Source organism: Ovis canadensis, chromosome 11 (genome assembly GCF_042477335.2).
Source record: "Ovis canadensis isolate MfBH-ARS-UI-01 breed Bighorn chromosome 11, ARS-UI_OviCan_v2, whole genome shotgun sequence".
Taxonomy (NCBI): Eukaryota; Metazoa; Chordata; class Mammalia; order Artiodactyla; family Bovidae; genus Ovis; species Ovis canadensis.
Genome location: NC_091255.1, coordinates 56,235,947 through 56,250,541, shown reverse-complemented (window position 1 = coordinate 56,250,541; position 14,595 = coordinate 56,235,947). Strand labels below are relative to the sequence as shown.

Here is a 14,595-nt window from a genome sequence, read left to right as displayed (position 1 = left end):
CACAGGGAATATGCAATGAGGTGCTTTCTTTAGAGGCCTGAGAGCTCTTGGCATAGAGATACTGCTTGGGAGAAGAACAGATTTAAAACCACATATTAGCAAGTGACCACTGATAGAAGTGTCTGAGTGCTGGTTGAAAATGAATACAATAGAATAAGCAGATGGGGATGAGGTGAGGTTTACTGAAAGAGCCTTGGAGAGCAGTGGGGGAAGGAGAACGCTGTTCACTGAGCATCTTGGTGAGCTTGAAGCTTTGCAGAGGGTCCAACAGCCAGTTTGGAGCCATCCTTGGAGGGCAAGCACCAACAGGGCATGCACTTTAGGCAAAGGCCGATGATGGAATCAGTGCAAAGGGCTGAGCTGGGAGGTGGGAGAAAAAGGGAATGATAAAGACCCTCAAATGCCATTTTGAACATCTAGATTTAACTGATGGACAACCAAGTTGTTAAGCAGTTAGACATGAAGGAAATATTCCAGTGAAAGAAACTTTACAGCGGAGATCCAAAGAAAGAAACTTTACAATGGCGGGTGGGGGAGGGAGGACGGACAAGGAGGCTCAGTGAGAGTTTTGCTGGAGTCCAGGTGAGAGGCTTGGAGTCCTGGGCTGGGTGTGCCTTTGCCATGCAGAGCCACAATGCCTGATGGGGATCTCGTTGGCCACTGTGGCTGGGGGATGGGAGGGCTGCAAGTGTGGCCTCCTGGGGGGGCAGAGTTGTCCTGGCTGGCCCCGTGTCAGGGGGGATAGCCTGGCTGTGGAGGAAAGGTGGGGCTGTTTCTCATGGGCTCAGGGCATGGGGTGCTGAGCTCTGAGGAGAAATTTGGGCAGAGACACACTCACTCACTCACTTACTCACTCACTCAAACATTTTCCAAATCCCCACTGTGTGCCATGGCCTGTGCTGGCTACAGATGTTTCACTGTGTCCTGACCTTACAGAGCTGACAGCTAGTAATGAGGACAAATAAGGACATTACAGCAAGGCAAAGTAACAACAGTGACGGAGACATCAAATGAGGGTGCTCTGGAGCCTGCGGTCAGAACAGAAAGTGCTCGGACTCTGCCAGAACTCAAGAAGACCTCTTGAAACCTGGATAGAGGTAGGCTCCATGGAGATCTCGGCCCAGTCCTTCTGTACCCTGATCCCTGACTTCTGGGCTCAGATCTTTAATCTAGAGAGAGCCAGTCCCATCTCTTGGCCACTTTCCCGCTTGCTCAACTGCAGCCCTGATGCCTCCTCTGTGGTTTCTGGCTGCAATGTTACTTCCTCTCAAGGTTCCCCTAATTTCCGACAGACATTGATTTTCAGTCTCCTGGGGGGCCCCTGGGGCCTCAGTCCAAACTCACTAAGTTCCCATACACCGGGTGTGGCACCCTTGTGTTAGACCCAGGCTGGAAAGAAAGGGCGAAGAGGGGCAGGAGCAGAAGCCTTCCCTTTCTATTCCTAGGCTTGTCCTTAGAGCACTCATTCCCCAATGTCCTCCTTAAAGCTCTCCCTCCCCATCCTCCCCTCCTCCACTGAGCCTGGAAAGGTGCTGTTTGCCCTGTACTCAATCCCCAGGGCAACAGGCCAGGCAGCAGGTGTGTGGGTGTTGAACAAGGCCATCTCTGGAGTGGAGTGGCTGGAGATGAGCTTTGTTTAAATATTAAACAAGTCAATCATTAATCAAGCCTGGCTGGGTGCCCAGCTACCCCCTGTCTGCATTTGGGAGGGCCTGGTCTGGGGCCGGGATGGGCCATGGGGCAGTTTATAAGGCTACTTGCATCTCAGACAGCTGACAGGCAGCTTCTGGGGGCTGGATTATGCAGCCCAACACAGTGCCGGCCAGAATACAGAGTTTAGCGCTCATGAGCTGAGCACGGATGTACAAGGAGCATCTGGTCCTACTTGCATGCATTTGATAAAGGCACTGAAGCAATGTCCTGTTTCTAACCATGGCAGATACTCCTTGGGCATTGCAGCCCCTGTCCAGCCCCACAGTAGAATTTCTGAAGAAAACATCACGTAAAGAACCAGTTTTGGGGTGAGGGGCTGGTTTGGGTCACTAAAACTATGGATCCTGAACCCCAGGAGAAGGCAGCTGGTCTGGAACCCAGGGCAGACATGGAATCACCCAGTCACCCATGCACATGACCTCACATACAATAGTTCACAAACGCACAACTGCCCATATACCCAGATCTGCCATGGTTGCACCCAATAGCAGTTGGGTGCTATGCAGGCAAGCAGTCCCCTCCCCCCCCTCTTAATTTGGCCACCCTCCTCCTGCCCCCAAACCTCACCAGTTGCACTGGTGTCTAGTCCCAGCTCCCCCATTCATCTCTCATCCACGGAGGCTTCCTGTTGTGCTGTGTGAAAATCCGAATGATGAGGCCAATGGAGCCCAGCGTCAGGAGGAGGCAGAGGCCCAGCAGCATCCACTGTCTCTTGACGACTTGGTGGGGCTCCATGGCTATGCCCAGAAAGTAGGTTTTGGATGCTGGCTTGATGGCACTGGAGTCCTGTGATCTGGGGCTCTGTGACTGGGTGCCCTGTGACCTGGTGTCTTGTGTACTGGTGTCTTGGGTCAGTGAGCTTTTTTCCAGGGTGTACAGCCTGCGGCCCAGCAGCAGGACTGCCAGTAACATGACAAAGCTCAGGGCCAGCAGCGTCCATTGCCAGGATTTGACCAGGTCAGTGTTCAGCTCCATCCCCAGGAATGCTGCTCTGCTTGTTTCTCTTTCTGTGGAAGACACAGGAAATGCATGGAGCAGGTGGAGCTGGGGAGGGTGCCTCGTGGTGACCAGACGGGATCTGATGGCCACAGGCATTCTCCCTAGCCTCTGGCACCTGCCTTCCAAAGATGAGGGCCTGGCCTTGGAAGGAGGGTAGGAAAAAGGAGCAGGAGGAGGAGGGGGAGCAGATGGCACAGGTAGGGCCATGTACCCCATGGAGCCCAGCAGTGGCTCCATGCAGGGTCAAGAGGTCAGATGCCCACCCCGTGTGCTCAGATCCACCCTGAAGTCTAGCTGGACAGTAGGCAAGGAAGCCTCCGAGCCAGTGGCTGGGGCATGGGCTGTGGTTTTGGCCGAGGCTGTATCAGGTACAGACAGGGTCACACTGCAAGTTCCTTGATGGGTGAGGGGTAAAGGCTGGGCTGTGGTAGGGGCTGGCCCAAAGCAGGCTAGGGTCAGGCCTGGAGCTGGAACAGAGGTGGGACAAGGGTCAGATAGTCAAACCTTCAAAGGAACAGCTGAAGTCTGGCCAGCCCAGTATCTCCCCCTGCCGCACATTCTCAGTGACCAGCCAGTTCAGCAGGGGCTTGAAGTAGGTCATGAGGGCCTTTGTAGACACCTTGGTCTCCCCAGTCATCTTCTCCAGGACCTCCGGCCAGGGCTTGCTCGAGCCCAGCTTCAGGACATCCCTGGGAGTGTAAGTACAGCTGTGAGGCTGTGTGGGGGCATTGGCTGATGCTGCTGGGACCCCTCAGTATGCCCAGCCCCACCTTTAGAGTCTGACTTTGCTAGCCAGACTCTCCCAACAGATGTTCAGCATAATGGGTAAAATCACAAGCTCTGTATGGAAGAGGCCAACACAATAATGTAAAACAATTATCCTCCAGTTAAAAAAAAAGAAAAAGAAATCTCAAACTTTGAAATAATACTCATCTGTGTTTGATTCTTGACCCTGTGACTCAGCTGTGGGACCTTGGGCAAGTACTTAACCTTTCTGAATCTCAATTTCCATATCCATAAAATGGAGAAAATAACAGAACCTACCTCTTAGGGTGGTTGTGTTGACCAAATAAACACAATTCTGGGAGCATAATTAGGTAGGCAATAAATGTCTGATTACTATTATTATTATTACTAATACTACCACCTTGAGGATTATTATTATCCTGGACTCAAATAAGCCTAAATTCATGGAACACTTTCCCATGAGGTGCTCAGTCCCTTCCGGTCTCCCAGGGAGTGTTTGGGAGGATTAGCAAGATTGCAAGCATGGGATGTGTTCTGTGCACTGCCTGCGGCACTGCAGAACTGTCAGCTGCCTTGAGGCTCATCCAGGGGTCTAGCCTCAGGCTTGGCCCAGGCACTCAGGTAGGGGGACAGTGTGCGCCGCAGCCAGGGCTCCAGGCTCCTCCACCCCAGTGTCCCCCGCAGAGGCAGCAGGAGGTGTATGTGATACTTCCCAACCTGCTTCCCCGATCTGAGCTGGAGAGAGGTGGGGCTGAGAGGCCCAGAGGCCTAGAGTATGAAATCTAGGCCGTCAAGACTCAGGTTCAAGAACCAGCAGTGCTAGTTATAGGCTGCACAGCCACAGACGATCAACTTAACCTCTCTCAGCCTCAGCTTCTTCATCAGTAAAACCGGCCCCCATTAATACCTGCATTTCACTGTGGTGAGGATGAAGACACATAATGGCAGCAAAAAGGGCTTTGTAGCTTGCAAAGTCTTATATACACTGCTTAATAAACAACTGGGAAAGAATAAGGTGGCGAGACTAAAGGTCAGTAGATCCATGCATGGCAGAGACCACTGGGGGAAAATGTAGTTAGGATCCTAGAGAAATGGAGAAAAGTCATCAAGATAGAAAGGAAAAAAAACAAGCGAAACCCCATAACTACTTTTAGGTAAGAGGATTTTATCAAGTGGCAGGTACTGCAAAAAAGGAAGGACCTGGTGGGGAAGTCTCAACCACTGAGAGTCTGCCTACTCAGAAACAGTCCTTCAGGCTGGGTGGGACAGAGGTTTGGTACAGGCAGCACGTGAGACTTGCAAAGCTGACAGCTGGGCACTGCCTGGAGCCCTCAACTCCAGGGCAGCAGAAATGGGCCCGTGGGCAGGATTAGGCCCTCACAGCTAGCTGAGTGAGCCAGGGGAATTTGGGAACTTGGACCAAGGCCACTTCTACCTTCTATTCCCAGTGGCACCAACCTAGAGGCTACCCCAGGGTGATCACACTTAGGAAGATGAGTCAAAATTAGCAAAATCAAGTTTTAAACTCTATTAGGGAAAAGAGCAGCCAAGAATCTTGCCCTTCCCCTTCTCGCCTGCAAGCGCTTGCCTGCCCCATTCTTCCACAAAAGGCCTAGAGATGACTGGCAAGTCCTCGGCATGCTTTGATACCAAGTCAGACCCTGGGAGCCTATATGTCCTGGGTGGAGAGGGGTAGGGAAATGATGAGAAAGACTGAGGTCAAATGTCTCACCGATCAAGTGGGATAAAGGCTCAGTCAAAAGTGAGTTGATGCTGGACTTCCCTCATGGCTCAGTGGTAAAGAATCTGCCTGCCAGTGCAAGAGACACAGGTTTGATCCCTGGTCTGGGAAGATCCCGTCATGCTACGGAGCAACTAAGCCTATGGGTCACAACTACTGAGCCTGTGCTCTCGGACACAGGAGCCACAACTACTGAGTCCACGTGTCACATCTACTGAAGCCTGAGCACCTAGAGCCCAGGCTCCGCTACAGGAGAAACCATGGCAATGAGAGACCCAATCTCCACAACTGGAGAGTAGCCCCTCACTCCCCACAACTGGAGAAATAGCCTGAGCAGCAACGAAGACTCAGCACAGCCAAAAATATAAAATTATTAAAAAAAAAAAAACAAACTTAAGAGTACTCTTGGAAATATCCAATGAATATTAAAGTGTGTTTTTTAAAAAGAGTTGATGTATGGAAAACGGAAGTCTGCTATTTCTTGTACTCTTGCACTGAAGGACAGAGTTCCCTCCTTGGTCCCCTGGCAAGACCTCCTTACCCTCTTTGCATGTTCACCAAATCCCTTTCTTGCTGCACCAGCTCCTTTCTTGGCGTATGGTTATTGGTTTATCCTGTGGCCCATTGCCCCCTGCTGGACGCAGGGCAGGCTGTTGGGCATGTGAACAGGTAAATGTTTGCTGAGTGAGTAAATGATGGGCACCCAGAGACATGAACGCAGGGAGCTGAGAGGCCCCTTCTGTGCCACACATTCTGAGAAGCTCAAACCTGGGCAGTTGGCTAGAATAAATCCCAGGAGTATGAAAAGATGAAATAGCAAATAGACTAGGGAGACAAGAAGGCATGTCAAGTGCAGCCCTCCTGGGAGCAAAGGCAAGGATCAGTCTTGCAACTCTGTCTGGCCTCATGGGTACTGACAAGCTGCATGGTGGAATCACAAACATGCTCATTACATTTTCAAAGGATGCCAAATTATTGTGGATAATTATTAGGATACTACATAGTGGCTTTGTTCATCCTCTGGGAAACCAGGAATAAAACTCAACATGACCTTGACCGATTATGGTAATGGACCTGCTGAAATCAGTTGAAATGCAATGAGAAAAAGATTATGTCAGTGGGGCAGGCTCCATATCCCAGAGACTGGAGTGCTGATCTTGGGACCAGAGGGCCCAGGTCTAGCTTCACCAGAACAGCATCCTTTATAACTGATGGAAGCAACAGGGTGGAAGGTAATGTGTTCTAGAGTCACTTTGGGGCTCAAAGCATGATTCTGCCACTTCCTAGATCAGCAACATGCAATTATACCTCTCTGAGCTTCAGTTTCATCATTTATGAAATGTGGATAATAAAATCCACTTTGCAAGTTATGAACTGCTAATGTGAAGCACTGTAAGAGCGCTTGTTAGAGAGCCAGCCTGTGGAAGTAAAGGCTTCCAGCCCAGGTCAGCCTCTCACCCCGCTCCAGGTTTCCTTCAGGGCCAGAAACTTGCACCACAGAGGCAGGGATGGAAAGGATGGGCTAGACACCAAGAGCAGGGAAAAGAGACTGCGGGTGGGGGGTCAAAGTAGACCACAAGCTGATCAGAGTGGGCCAAGAGGCTGGTGCAAAAGCAACCCGGATCAGCCTGGGAACTGGGTTCAGGCACGTCTGAGAAAAGACAGGCAAAGCAGAGTGCACTCCAGGGCGCATCAAGTGCTGCTGAGAAGCTAGGCAGGCACCTTGCAGGGAAAGAATAAGGGGATTCAGACGGAAGATGGAGGCAGAGGCGAGACCCCAACACTGGCTTCCCATCTGGGACAGTTCGATTTATTGACAACGTGAGCAAGTGCGTGCATGCGTGTGTGTGCATGTTAGCAGCGGGGGCTAAGCCATCTCTCTGACCACAGGGGCTACATAAGAGGAAATGGGCTTTGATTAACATGGGAGAGACTGTAGTCTCTCAGACTCTGTAGTCGCTCGTAGTCTGACAGAGGGAAGAACTTCCACCAGAACAGAAGCGCTGTGCAGGGGACCTGGGGTGGAGCCAGGTGAGCAGAGGAGCCCAGCGCAAGCTTCCAGCAAGGTTAGGGAAGGACAAGGGAAGGGGGAGGGCACTCACTCCAGGAGCTTCCCAGCCTCCTTGGAGTTATAGATGTCACAGTGGTGCAGCGGCCCCATGTGGCCTGAGGCCTTGCAGAGTGCTTCATGGAACTGGAATTGGAGCACGAGGCTGAGAAAGTACCTGGGGAGAGAAGGCGAGGCCGGCTGGGGGCGTGGCAGGGGTGGGCTTGGGTCAGTGGTCACTGTCAGGGAGGCTGGTCCTGGGATGCTGCAGGATCTCTCCTTCCTAACCTTCTGGACTCATGCGCCCCCTCCCCGCTCCTGCTCACCTTTCAGGGCAGCAGACACGCTTTCCCATCACGCTGCCCTCCACAGGGGAGCTGATGTGAAAGCAGTGTGTTCAGGACAAGGCCCTCAGGAGAGTGTGCCGTCTGACAGGAGGAGGTGGGGAGGCGTGCAGGGGGAGGACATTTGGGTCTGGGGCCTTCCTGAAAATCCTCCACCTGGGTCCTGTGTCCCCGAACCCCCAGCCCCCAGGCCAGTTCTGCTGGAGTGGCCCAGACCTTACCGTATGTAGGGCAAGCTGGCAGAGATGTGAAACTTGGCGCCTGGATCAAAGTCCTCCTCTGTCCGAGGGATGGGAGGGCACAGGCCCTGGTATTTCAACCTGGGGGCGGTGTTAATCGGGGGCTTGAAAGTGCCACCTGGTAAGATTTCCAGAGCCCTTTTCCTTCTGGAGCATTTGCACAGCTGTCAAAGCGACTTGGCATGAGGAGGACACTTAATGCATTTTATTGATTAAATAAATGAGTTGAAAACACATGGGATTGGGAATCAGAGAATTAAACAATTACAGGAGTAAACATCGAGCATGTCCTCTCTGCAGGAACTGTGCCGAGTTCTCCACACCGGCTCCCTCAACTCTATCCTGGCTCTGGGGACACGGGAGGGAACGGGCTAGGCAAGGTCCCTGCTTTCATCTTAACGATGGGGGACGGCCATGGACCAACCAACCAAGTGGTTTCATCTGGTAAGAAGTGCTGAGAAGAAAACACAGCACCATCCCTGTGGTATGGAGGAAAACCGAGGCTTAGAGATCAGGGAGTTGGTAGCAAGACACGGCAGAGTCGCGGGCAGACCCCAGTAACTGCTGGCTTTGCCCCTCTGAGCTGTGTGACTGTGGGAAAGTTGATTGTTACCGAGTCTGCTTGTAAAGTGTTGTCTGAAATGGGCATAACGTGAGCCATCTTTGGGGTGGACGAAGTCTATGGAAAAGCTCGTCGTTTCACGTTGGCCCACTGGAGCCCTGCACAGTCTTCACGGGGAAGCTTCTCTCTCATCCACGAGGTTCTGTTCGAGGACCAGGGAGTTGCCCCCTCCCTCAGCCTCCGGTTTCCATCACTCAGGGGGTGGTGGGTGTGGCTGAGGAAGGGGGTGACGTCCCTCAGTCCAGATGGCTGGTTGGGGTGCCTTTGGAGGGGGCACAAGGTTAAGACTCTGCCAATCCCCCCAGTGATGTCCGGTCCTGAATTTGGGGTGGGAGTCGGAGGGTGAGAGGACAAAGGGAGGGGCAGCCCGCTCTGCCATCCCTGGGTGGCAGTGTGACCGCAGGCTGGGCACCTGTTCTTCCTCTGAGAGTGGCCATGGGTCGTTGTAAAGGCTCAAGTCAGCCTAAGGGCCTGATGTGGGCCCTCCAGGAGTGCCTATGGCCAGCAGACCTGAGCTGGTGGGTCTGAGGATTGGTGGAAAAGAGGAAGCCTTGTGCACGCGCAATTATTATCCAATCTAACAGCCAGGGGTCGGTGACGGGATGGACACGGGTGCCCCTCACTCAAGACTGATGCTGCCCGACTGCTGGGGGGCTCCTTCACCGCCAGTTCCGCCCACAGACAGGCCTGGAACACAGTCAGAGACAGGTGTGTGTGTCTGTGTATGTGTGTGTGTCAGGATAATAGGAAAGGGGGCAGTGGGCTTGCCCTTGTCATATAAGGACTCTCCACCGGAAGGAAAGAGCTCAGACCCCAAACACCCGCTCTGCTGGCCCCACTGGGAGGCAGAGAAGGGAGGGGAGGAGCAGGAAGGCCTGCCTGGTGGTCAGCATCCCATTCTTGGAGGGCCCAAGTGCACCACCGTGCGAGCTTGCCGGCCTCCAGGGGCTACGAGCCTGCTGAGTGCTGGAGCCAGATTTGACACAATCCCCCAAGACCCACACTCCGGCCCTGCCCACTTCAGTGGGAATACTTTTGTCTGGTGACGAGACAGCCAATGCCACCCCAGGGCTTCCCCGTGGCCACAGATTAGCAGCATCACACTCCCAGTTCTGCCCCCAGAAGCGAGACGGTGGTGCCCTTTGGTAGCAGGCGGTCCCCTTGAGGCTGCCCCAAAAGCCCACCCTGGTCCAGGTGTGGCCAGAGGGGCCCGAATGGCGGTCCTCCCCACCTGAGGTTCCACCACTCCTGGTTGTACACGTCCTTCTCGATGGTGCCGTCAAAGACCTTCCAGCGAAACAGGTCCATCAGGTAGGCGAAGGGGATGAAGGCGATCTTCTCCAGGGCAACGCTCATCAGGAAATTGACCTCCTCCTCTGGGGAAAGCGGGGGGCAGTCAGGAGGCGGCTCTGGTCCCGCCTCCCTTAGGCCTTGCCCGGGGGCCCCAGGCCTGGGATCCTTCTGGTCCCCATCACCTTTGTCCTGGTGCTGTTGGCTGAGCAGGCCTCTGTTGAGCAGGTGCTTGTGGGAGGAGGCTGAGAGGGTGACCACCGACCCCACGGCCTCCTCGAAGGCTGGGTTGGCGCCTGCGCGGAAGATCACCGAGAGGTTCTTGTACTGCAGGAAGTACTGGATGTGGCCCATCTGGTGGAAGATGGACAGCAGGTCCTTTATAGTCACTTCGGTGCACTTCTTTATCCTAGGGTTAAAGGGCAGGGGTCAAGGAGGATGGGGATGCCCTGGGAGAGGGAGACATTGCCCTACTCAGGCTCTGTAAAGGGACTGGGAGGTCAGGCTGGAGACCAGCAGGGCCTTGTGCTCTCGGTACTCCAGGCGCCACATCCGAGCAGGGGCCAGGCCCTCGGCTTTCACACTCATCTCCCCCAGGTGGCCGGCTCACCGCCCCCTACCCCCCGCCACCACCCCGCTGAGACAGGCAGACAGGTGGAGAGCAGAAGGAGCAGAGGAAGGGGGCGATACCGCGCAGGGTGAGCACCTGAAGTCCTTCCCGTTGTAGAAGTCCCAGGCGGACGCGTGGCACTCCACCTCCCGCCCGTCAGTTGGCCTTTCCATCATGGAGTTTTCCCAGAACTCAGGAGGGGTGGAAAGCAGCCCCATGGAGGTGAAGAATTTTTCAGCCTCTTGGAACATTTTCTCGGGCTTCCAGTGCTGTGGGGAAGAGGCAGCATGTGGGACCCTGCCCGGGGGCTGTGGGGTGGGCAGGGCAGACCGGGGCCCAAGCGCTGACCTGGCCTTTCATGATCTTCGTGATGTCCTCAGGGGGCTTCTCCGGGAAGGGCAGCGCTAGGTCTAAGATGTTGACCCAGGACTGAGCCCACATGTTCCCTGGGAGAGGAGGGGCAGGGTTAAGAGGAGGCGGGAGACCGTCTCTCCCCACCGACTGAGCGCCAGCTGGGGCTTTACCCAGGATGTGGGCGGGGATGGGCCCCCTCAGGTCGATGAGCTCGGGCCCATAGAAGCGGTAGAGGGCCCTCCGCACGTAGGCGTGCAGGTTCAGGTAGAGCGGCTGCAGCTCCTGGAACAGCTGCTCCAGGTCTTCCTGCAGCGAGTCGGACTCGTACGTGGACCGCCACAAGGCCCCCATGTCTTGGTAACCTAGGACAGGGGAGGGGGCTCAGGGTTGACCCCCACCCACCCTTCAGCCTGGCCTGGCTGGCAGGAAACCCAGGCACCTGCTAGGGAAGCCAACTGACCTAGATCCTCGAGGTCTTTATCTGCCAAACAGGAAAGACACCACCCTCTCAAGGTCACCATCCATAAAGGACGAGAGTGGGATGGAAAGGCACTTAGCAAAGCACACACTGAGCATCCTCTGGGCCTGCATCCTCTGGGACAGGGTCTGCTCCTCTCTCCACCTGGAGCCCCACCCACCCGGGCTGCCTTTCTTCAGATCCTCCCGAAAGCTTCTTGTTGCCCAGCTTGCTCCATCTTTCAGGCCTTGGATGAATGTCAGCGAGGCCCTCCCCGCCCACCTGACTGAAACAGGGTCCCTTCTTCTCTCTCTGCAGCCCCATCCTTCTCAGCACTTATCCTGGGTGGTGACTGGAAATGAGCGTCTGTCTCCCAGAGGCCTGTAAGCCCGGGGAGGGTGGGCACCTTCCCCGTCTTTCCACCTGTGCATCCTCAGACCTTCCCCGGCAACGGCACACCCCAGGAGTAGTGCTCAGTTGCTGTTTGTGGATCCACACGACAAGTGAGCCAGCTCTGCACTCCCCAGCGGCAGGACTCAGGGTCCCTGTCTCCAGGTCCTACCCAGACTCGGCTTCACCCTTCCCAGCACTGCCCTGAGCCCCATGCAGGCTGCAGTCTGCCCAGCTGGATGGGCTGGCAGGTGCGGGGTGAGGGGCCTCACCATTGAGCTTCGCAGCCTTGTTGCTGAGCTGCACGTAGCGCTCAAAGGTCATGCGGAGCTGGCGACCCACAGCATCCCGCCAGCCCTGCCAGGCCCACAGCAGCTCCTTCTGGTCTCGGGAGGTGGCCATGACTTCTTCGAGGTCTGTATCCAGAAAAGGAGCCAAGGTGGGACCTCATTCCACCCGGCCTCCTGCTCTCTCCTGCTGTGGGTAGCCCTCCCCATGTGCAGCTGGGGCTGGGAGGAAGGTGGGAATCTGGAGACTATTGGAACAGGCTGTGCTGAGACTCGGGTGGGTGGGTGCGGGCTTGGGTGCTCACCAGGCTCCAGGGGCAGGCAGGGCCCCTCATTCAGGCAGACCTGGGCCATGCTGTACGTGGTCTCCATGTAGGCCAGAATCTCGTTGTACTGGGGGGACAGGTGTCACCCAGGGCAGGCCCGCAGCCATGGGCCCACCCCCAGCGCTAGTCCCACCAGCTGGGAGAGGCAGGCCTGGCCAAGGCATCGTCCCATCTTCCCACTAGCCTCTGCTCACCTCCCTCACCCACCCAGAGGAAGCTCTGGCCCTGCCTCCCCCAACCTCTTTCCAGCCCCAGGCGGCTCCCCACCCAGCAGCCTGCCCACCCTGGGGTGGGGAGCATGTGCCTGGAGACCTGGGGGCTTGTCCATCACCTCCCGGAGCTCCTCCTTGGGCAGGGCCGCCTTGTCTACGTTCAGCAGCTTACTCAGCATGCGCTTCACGTCCGAGTCCTGGAAGTTGGCGACCTTAAACAGGCGGGCCCGCGTGCCAAAGTACAGCGTGTGCTGGGACTTCTCCACGTCCTTGTACAGCTGGAAGGACGGTCACCACATTTGTCGTGTGAGGGTGAAGGAGAGGGTGAGGGTGTCACAGTGAACTCCAGGGCCCAGCCCCACAACCTCCTTCCAAAACCCCTTTAAAGGGTTTGGAGTCATTGAAACTTTGCTAAGAGCAAGAAGGGAGGGAACCTGCTCCCTAAAAGCAAGCAGGTGATATTTACAAGAGAAAAGAAGCTAGAGGTTCCAGCCCAGACAGCTTTCAGGGCTCCAGGAGGCCTGGAGCCTGACGTCTGTTCCGACACGTGCTTTGGGGCTTCCCCCTCTCATCTAGCTCTGGAAGAGTGGCAAAAGGTGTGATTCCTTGCCCCCCAGCACCCCTGCACCGTGACCCCTGAGAAGAACAAAGGGCGAAGGGGGCAGGGGTGGAAGTGGTACCACACCATCTCCTCTTGATTTTTCTTTGTGATGTTGGTGACATAGTTCCAGGCGGCCTCCATGAACTGGTTCCACACAACCTGGGCTGTTCGGTCGTAAAACTGCAGGAAGGCCTTTGCCACAGTCTCATTGTAGAGCTGGTCTGCAGAGACGGAGATGGGCATCAATTGTCCTGGGAGGGGCCTGCCCCTGCCTGGTCCCCGGGCCTGACCCCACGCTCCCTTGGGTCGTAGCCCCACCTGAGTCCTGGTCACTCTGAGCCACGGCACAACAGACGAGCACAAGTAGGGGAGGTCCAGGGCAAGTCCATCTTGTTCCCATGGCCAAAAGAACAGCAGAGCTGGAGGGGGCTGTGGCCCAATCACGGTCCAGCTCCATATTGTGACATCAGGGGCTAAAGGGCCAGCCACGGAATGTCAGAAAGGGAAAGGCCCCACCTAACTTCTGGCCCAACTGTCCCCATTTTACAGGTGAGGAGACTGAGGTCTAGAATGGTCTAGCCATACTACCTTCACACCAGGTCAGTGGCAGAACCAAAAGGACAACCAGGGCTCTTGATGTCTAGACCAGAGCTTGTTCCACTCTACTTTGTCACTTCTCCCTGGCATTGGAGCCACCCTTGATCTTGACCAGGGATTGATGAACCCCCTCCCTCCACAGGCCGCCATTACGTCTGAGCAGGTGAGTGGGAGGATGGATGAATGGGTAGATGGAAGGAAAAGACCTCTCTGGGTCTCTGGATTCTGGAAGCACAGTTGTCCTTCCATGCTCTTCTGTCTTGACCACTTATGTTCTCAGTTTTTGGCCTTTTTCTCTCTTGAGGGAAGTATGATCGACCCAGGGCTCCTCCTCTTTCACTGTCCTTACACCTGTTTCCCAAGGGAGAGCCCTAGACCATAAGTTTGCTGTCAGGAGGCACAGAAAGTAAGGGGCCATCTATCAGGATTTTAAAAAAACAGTATGTTTTGGTTGCTTGGTTATTATTTGGTTACTATTATCTTCATGCTATACACATCACCCTCCAGACTTAATTTTCTTGCAACAAGAAGTTTATACTTTTTGACTGCCTTCACCCATTTCACCCACCCACCCTTCCCTCAGGCATTCACCATCTCTATATCTATGAGTTCAATTTTGTTTTGTTTTGTTTGGGGGTGTTTTTAGGTTTTTTCACTGTTGTTGTATGTGCTCAGTTGCTCAGTCATGTCTGACTCTTTGCGACCCCACGGATGTAGGCCCTCAGGCTCCTCTGTCTGTGGGATTTCCCCGGCAAGAATACTGGAGTGGGTTGCCATTTCCTCCTCCAGGGGATCTTCCTTACTCAGGGATTGAACCCACATCTCCTGTGTCTCCTTCCTTGCAGGGAGATTCTTTACTGCTGAGCCACTGGGCAGATTTTTGTATTTTAGATTTTGCCTATAAATGAGATCATACCGTATTTGCCCGTCTCTGTCTGACCTATTTCACTTAGCATAATGCTCTGAAGTTCCATCCATGCTGTTGCAAATGGCAAGCTTGCCTTCTTTTACATGGCAGA

The 14,595-nt window shown here is 54.7% G+C and overlaps 1 protein-coding gene across 1 annotated transcript; it reads right to left on the bottom strand.

Moving 5' to 3' along the window:
• Positions 1 to 401: 401 nt before the first annotated feature.
• Positions 402 to 13,293, bottom strand: LOC138415290 (angiotensin-converting enzyme-like protein Ace3). Its single transcript, XM_069543704.1, has 14 exons — positions 13,064 to 13,293; positions 12,498 to 12,656; positions 12,146 to 12,233; positions 11,826 to 11,969; positions 10,877 to 11,068; positions 10,701 to 10,798; positions 10,449 to 10,621; positions 9,928 to 10,151; positions 9,684 to 9,828; positions 7,813 to 7,911; positions 7,303 to 7,425; positions 3,217 to 3,401; positions 2,281 to 2,720; positions 402 to 750 (listed from the first exon to the last, which is right to left on the bottom strand). Exons 1-13 carry the CDS (start codon positions 13,220 to 13,222, stop codon positions 2,296 to 2,298), a joined length of 2,214 nt encoding a protein of 737 aa, XP_069399805.1. The 5' UTR covers positions 13,223 to 13,293; the 3' UTR covers positions 402 to 750; positions 2,281 to 2,295.
• Between the last annotated feature and the right edge of the window lie 1,302 nt (positions 13,294 to 14,595).

Excerpts from the sequence above, each read along its gene's own strand:
- LOC138415290 (XM_069543704.1), bottom strand. The coding sequence starts at position 13,222 with ATGCCCATCTCCGTCTCTGCAGACCAGCTCTACAATGAGACTGTGGCA. Across the intron at positions 12,234-12,497 it reads CCAAGGAGGAGCTCCGGGAG|TACAACGAGATTCTGGCCTA; the intron begins GTGATGGACAAG and ends CTGTCCCCCCAG. Across the intron at positions 11,970-12,145 it reads CTGCCTGCCCCTGGAGCCTG|ACCTCGAAGAAGTCATGGCC; the intron begins GTGAGCACCCAA and ends TTCTGGATACAG.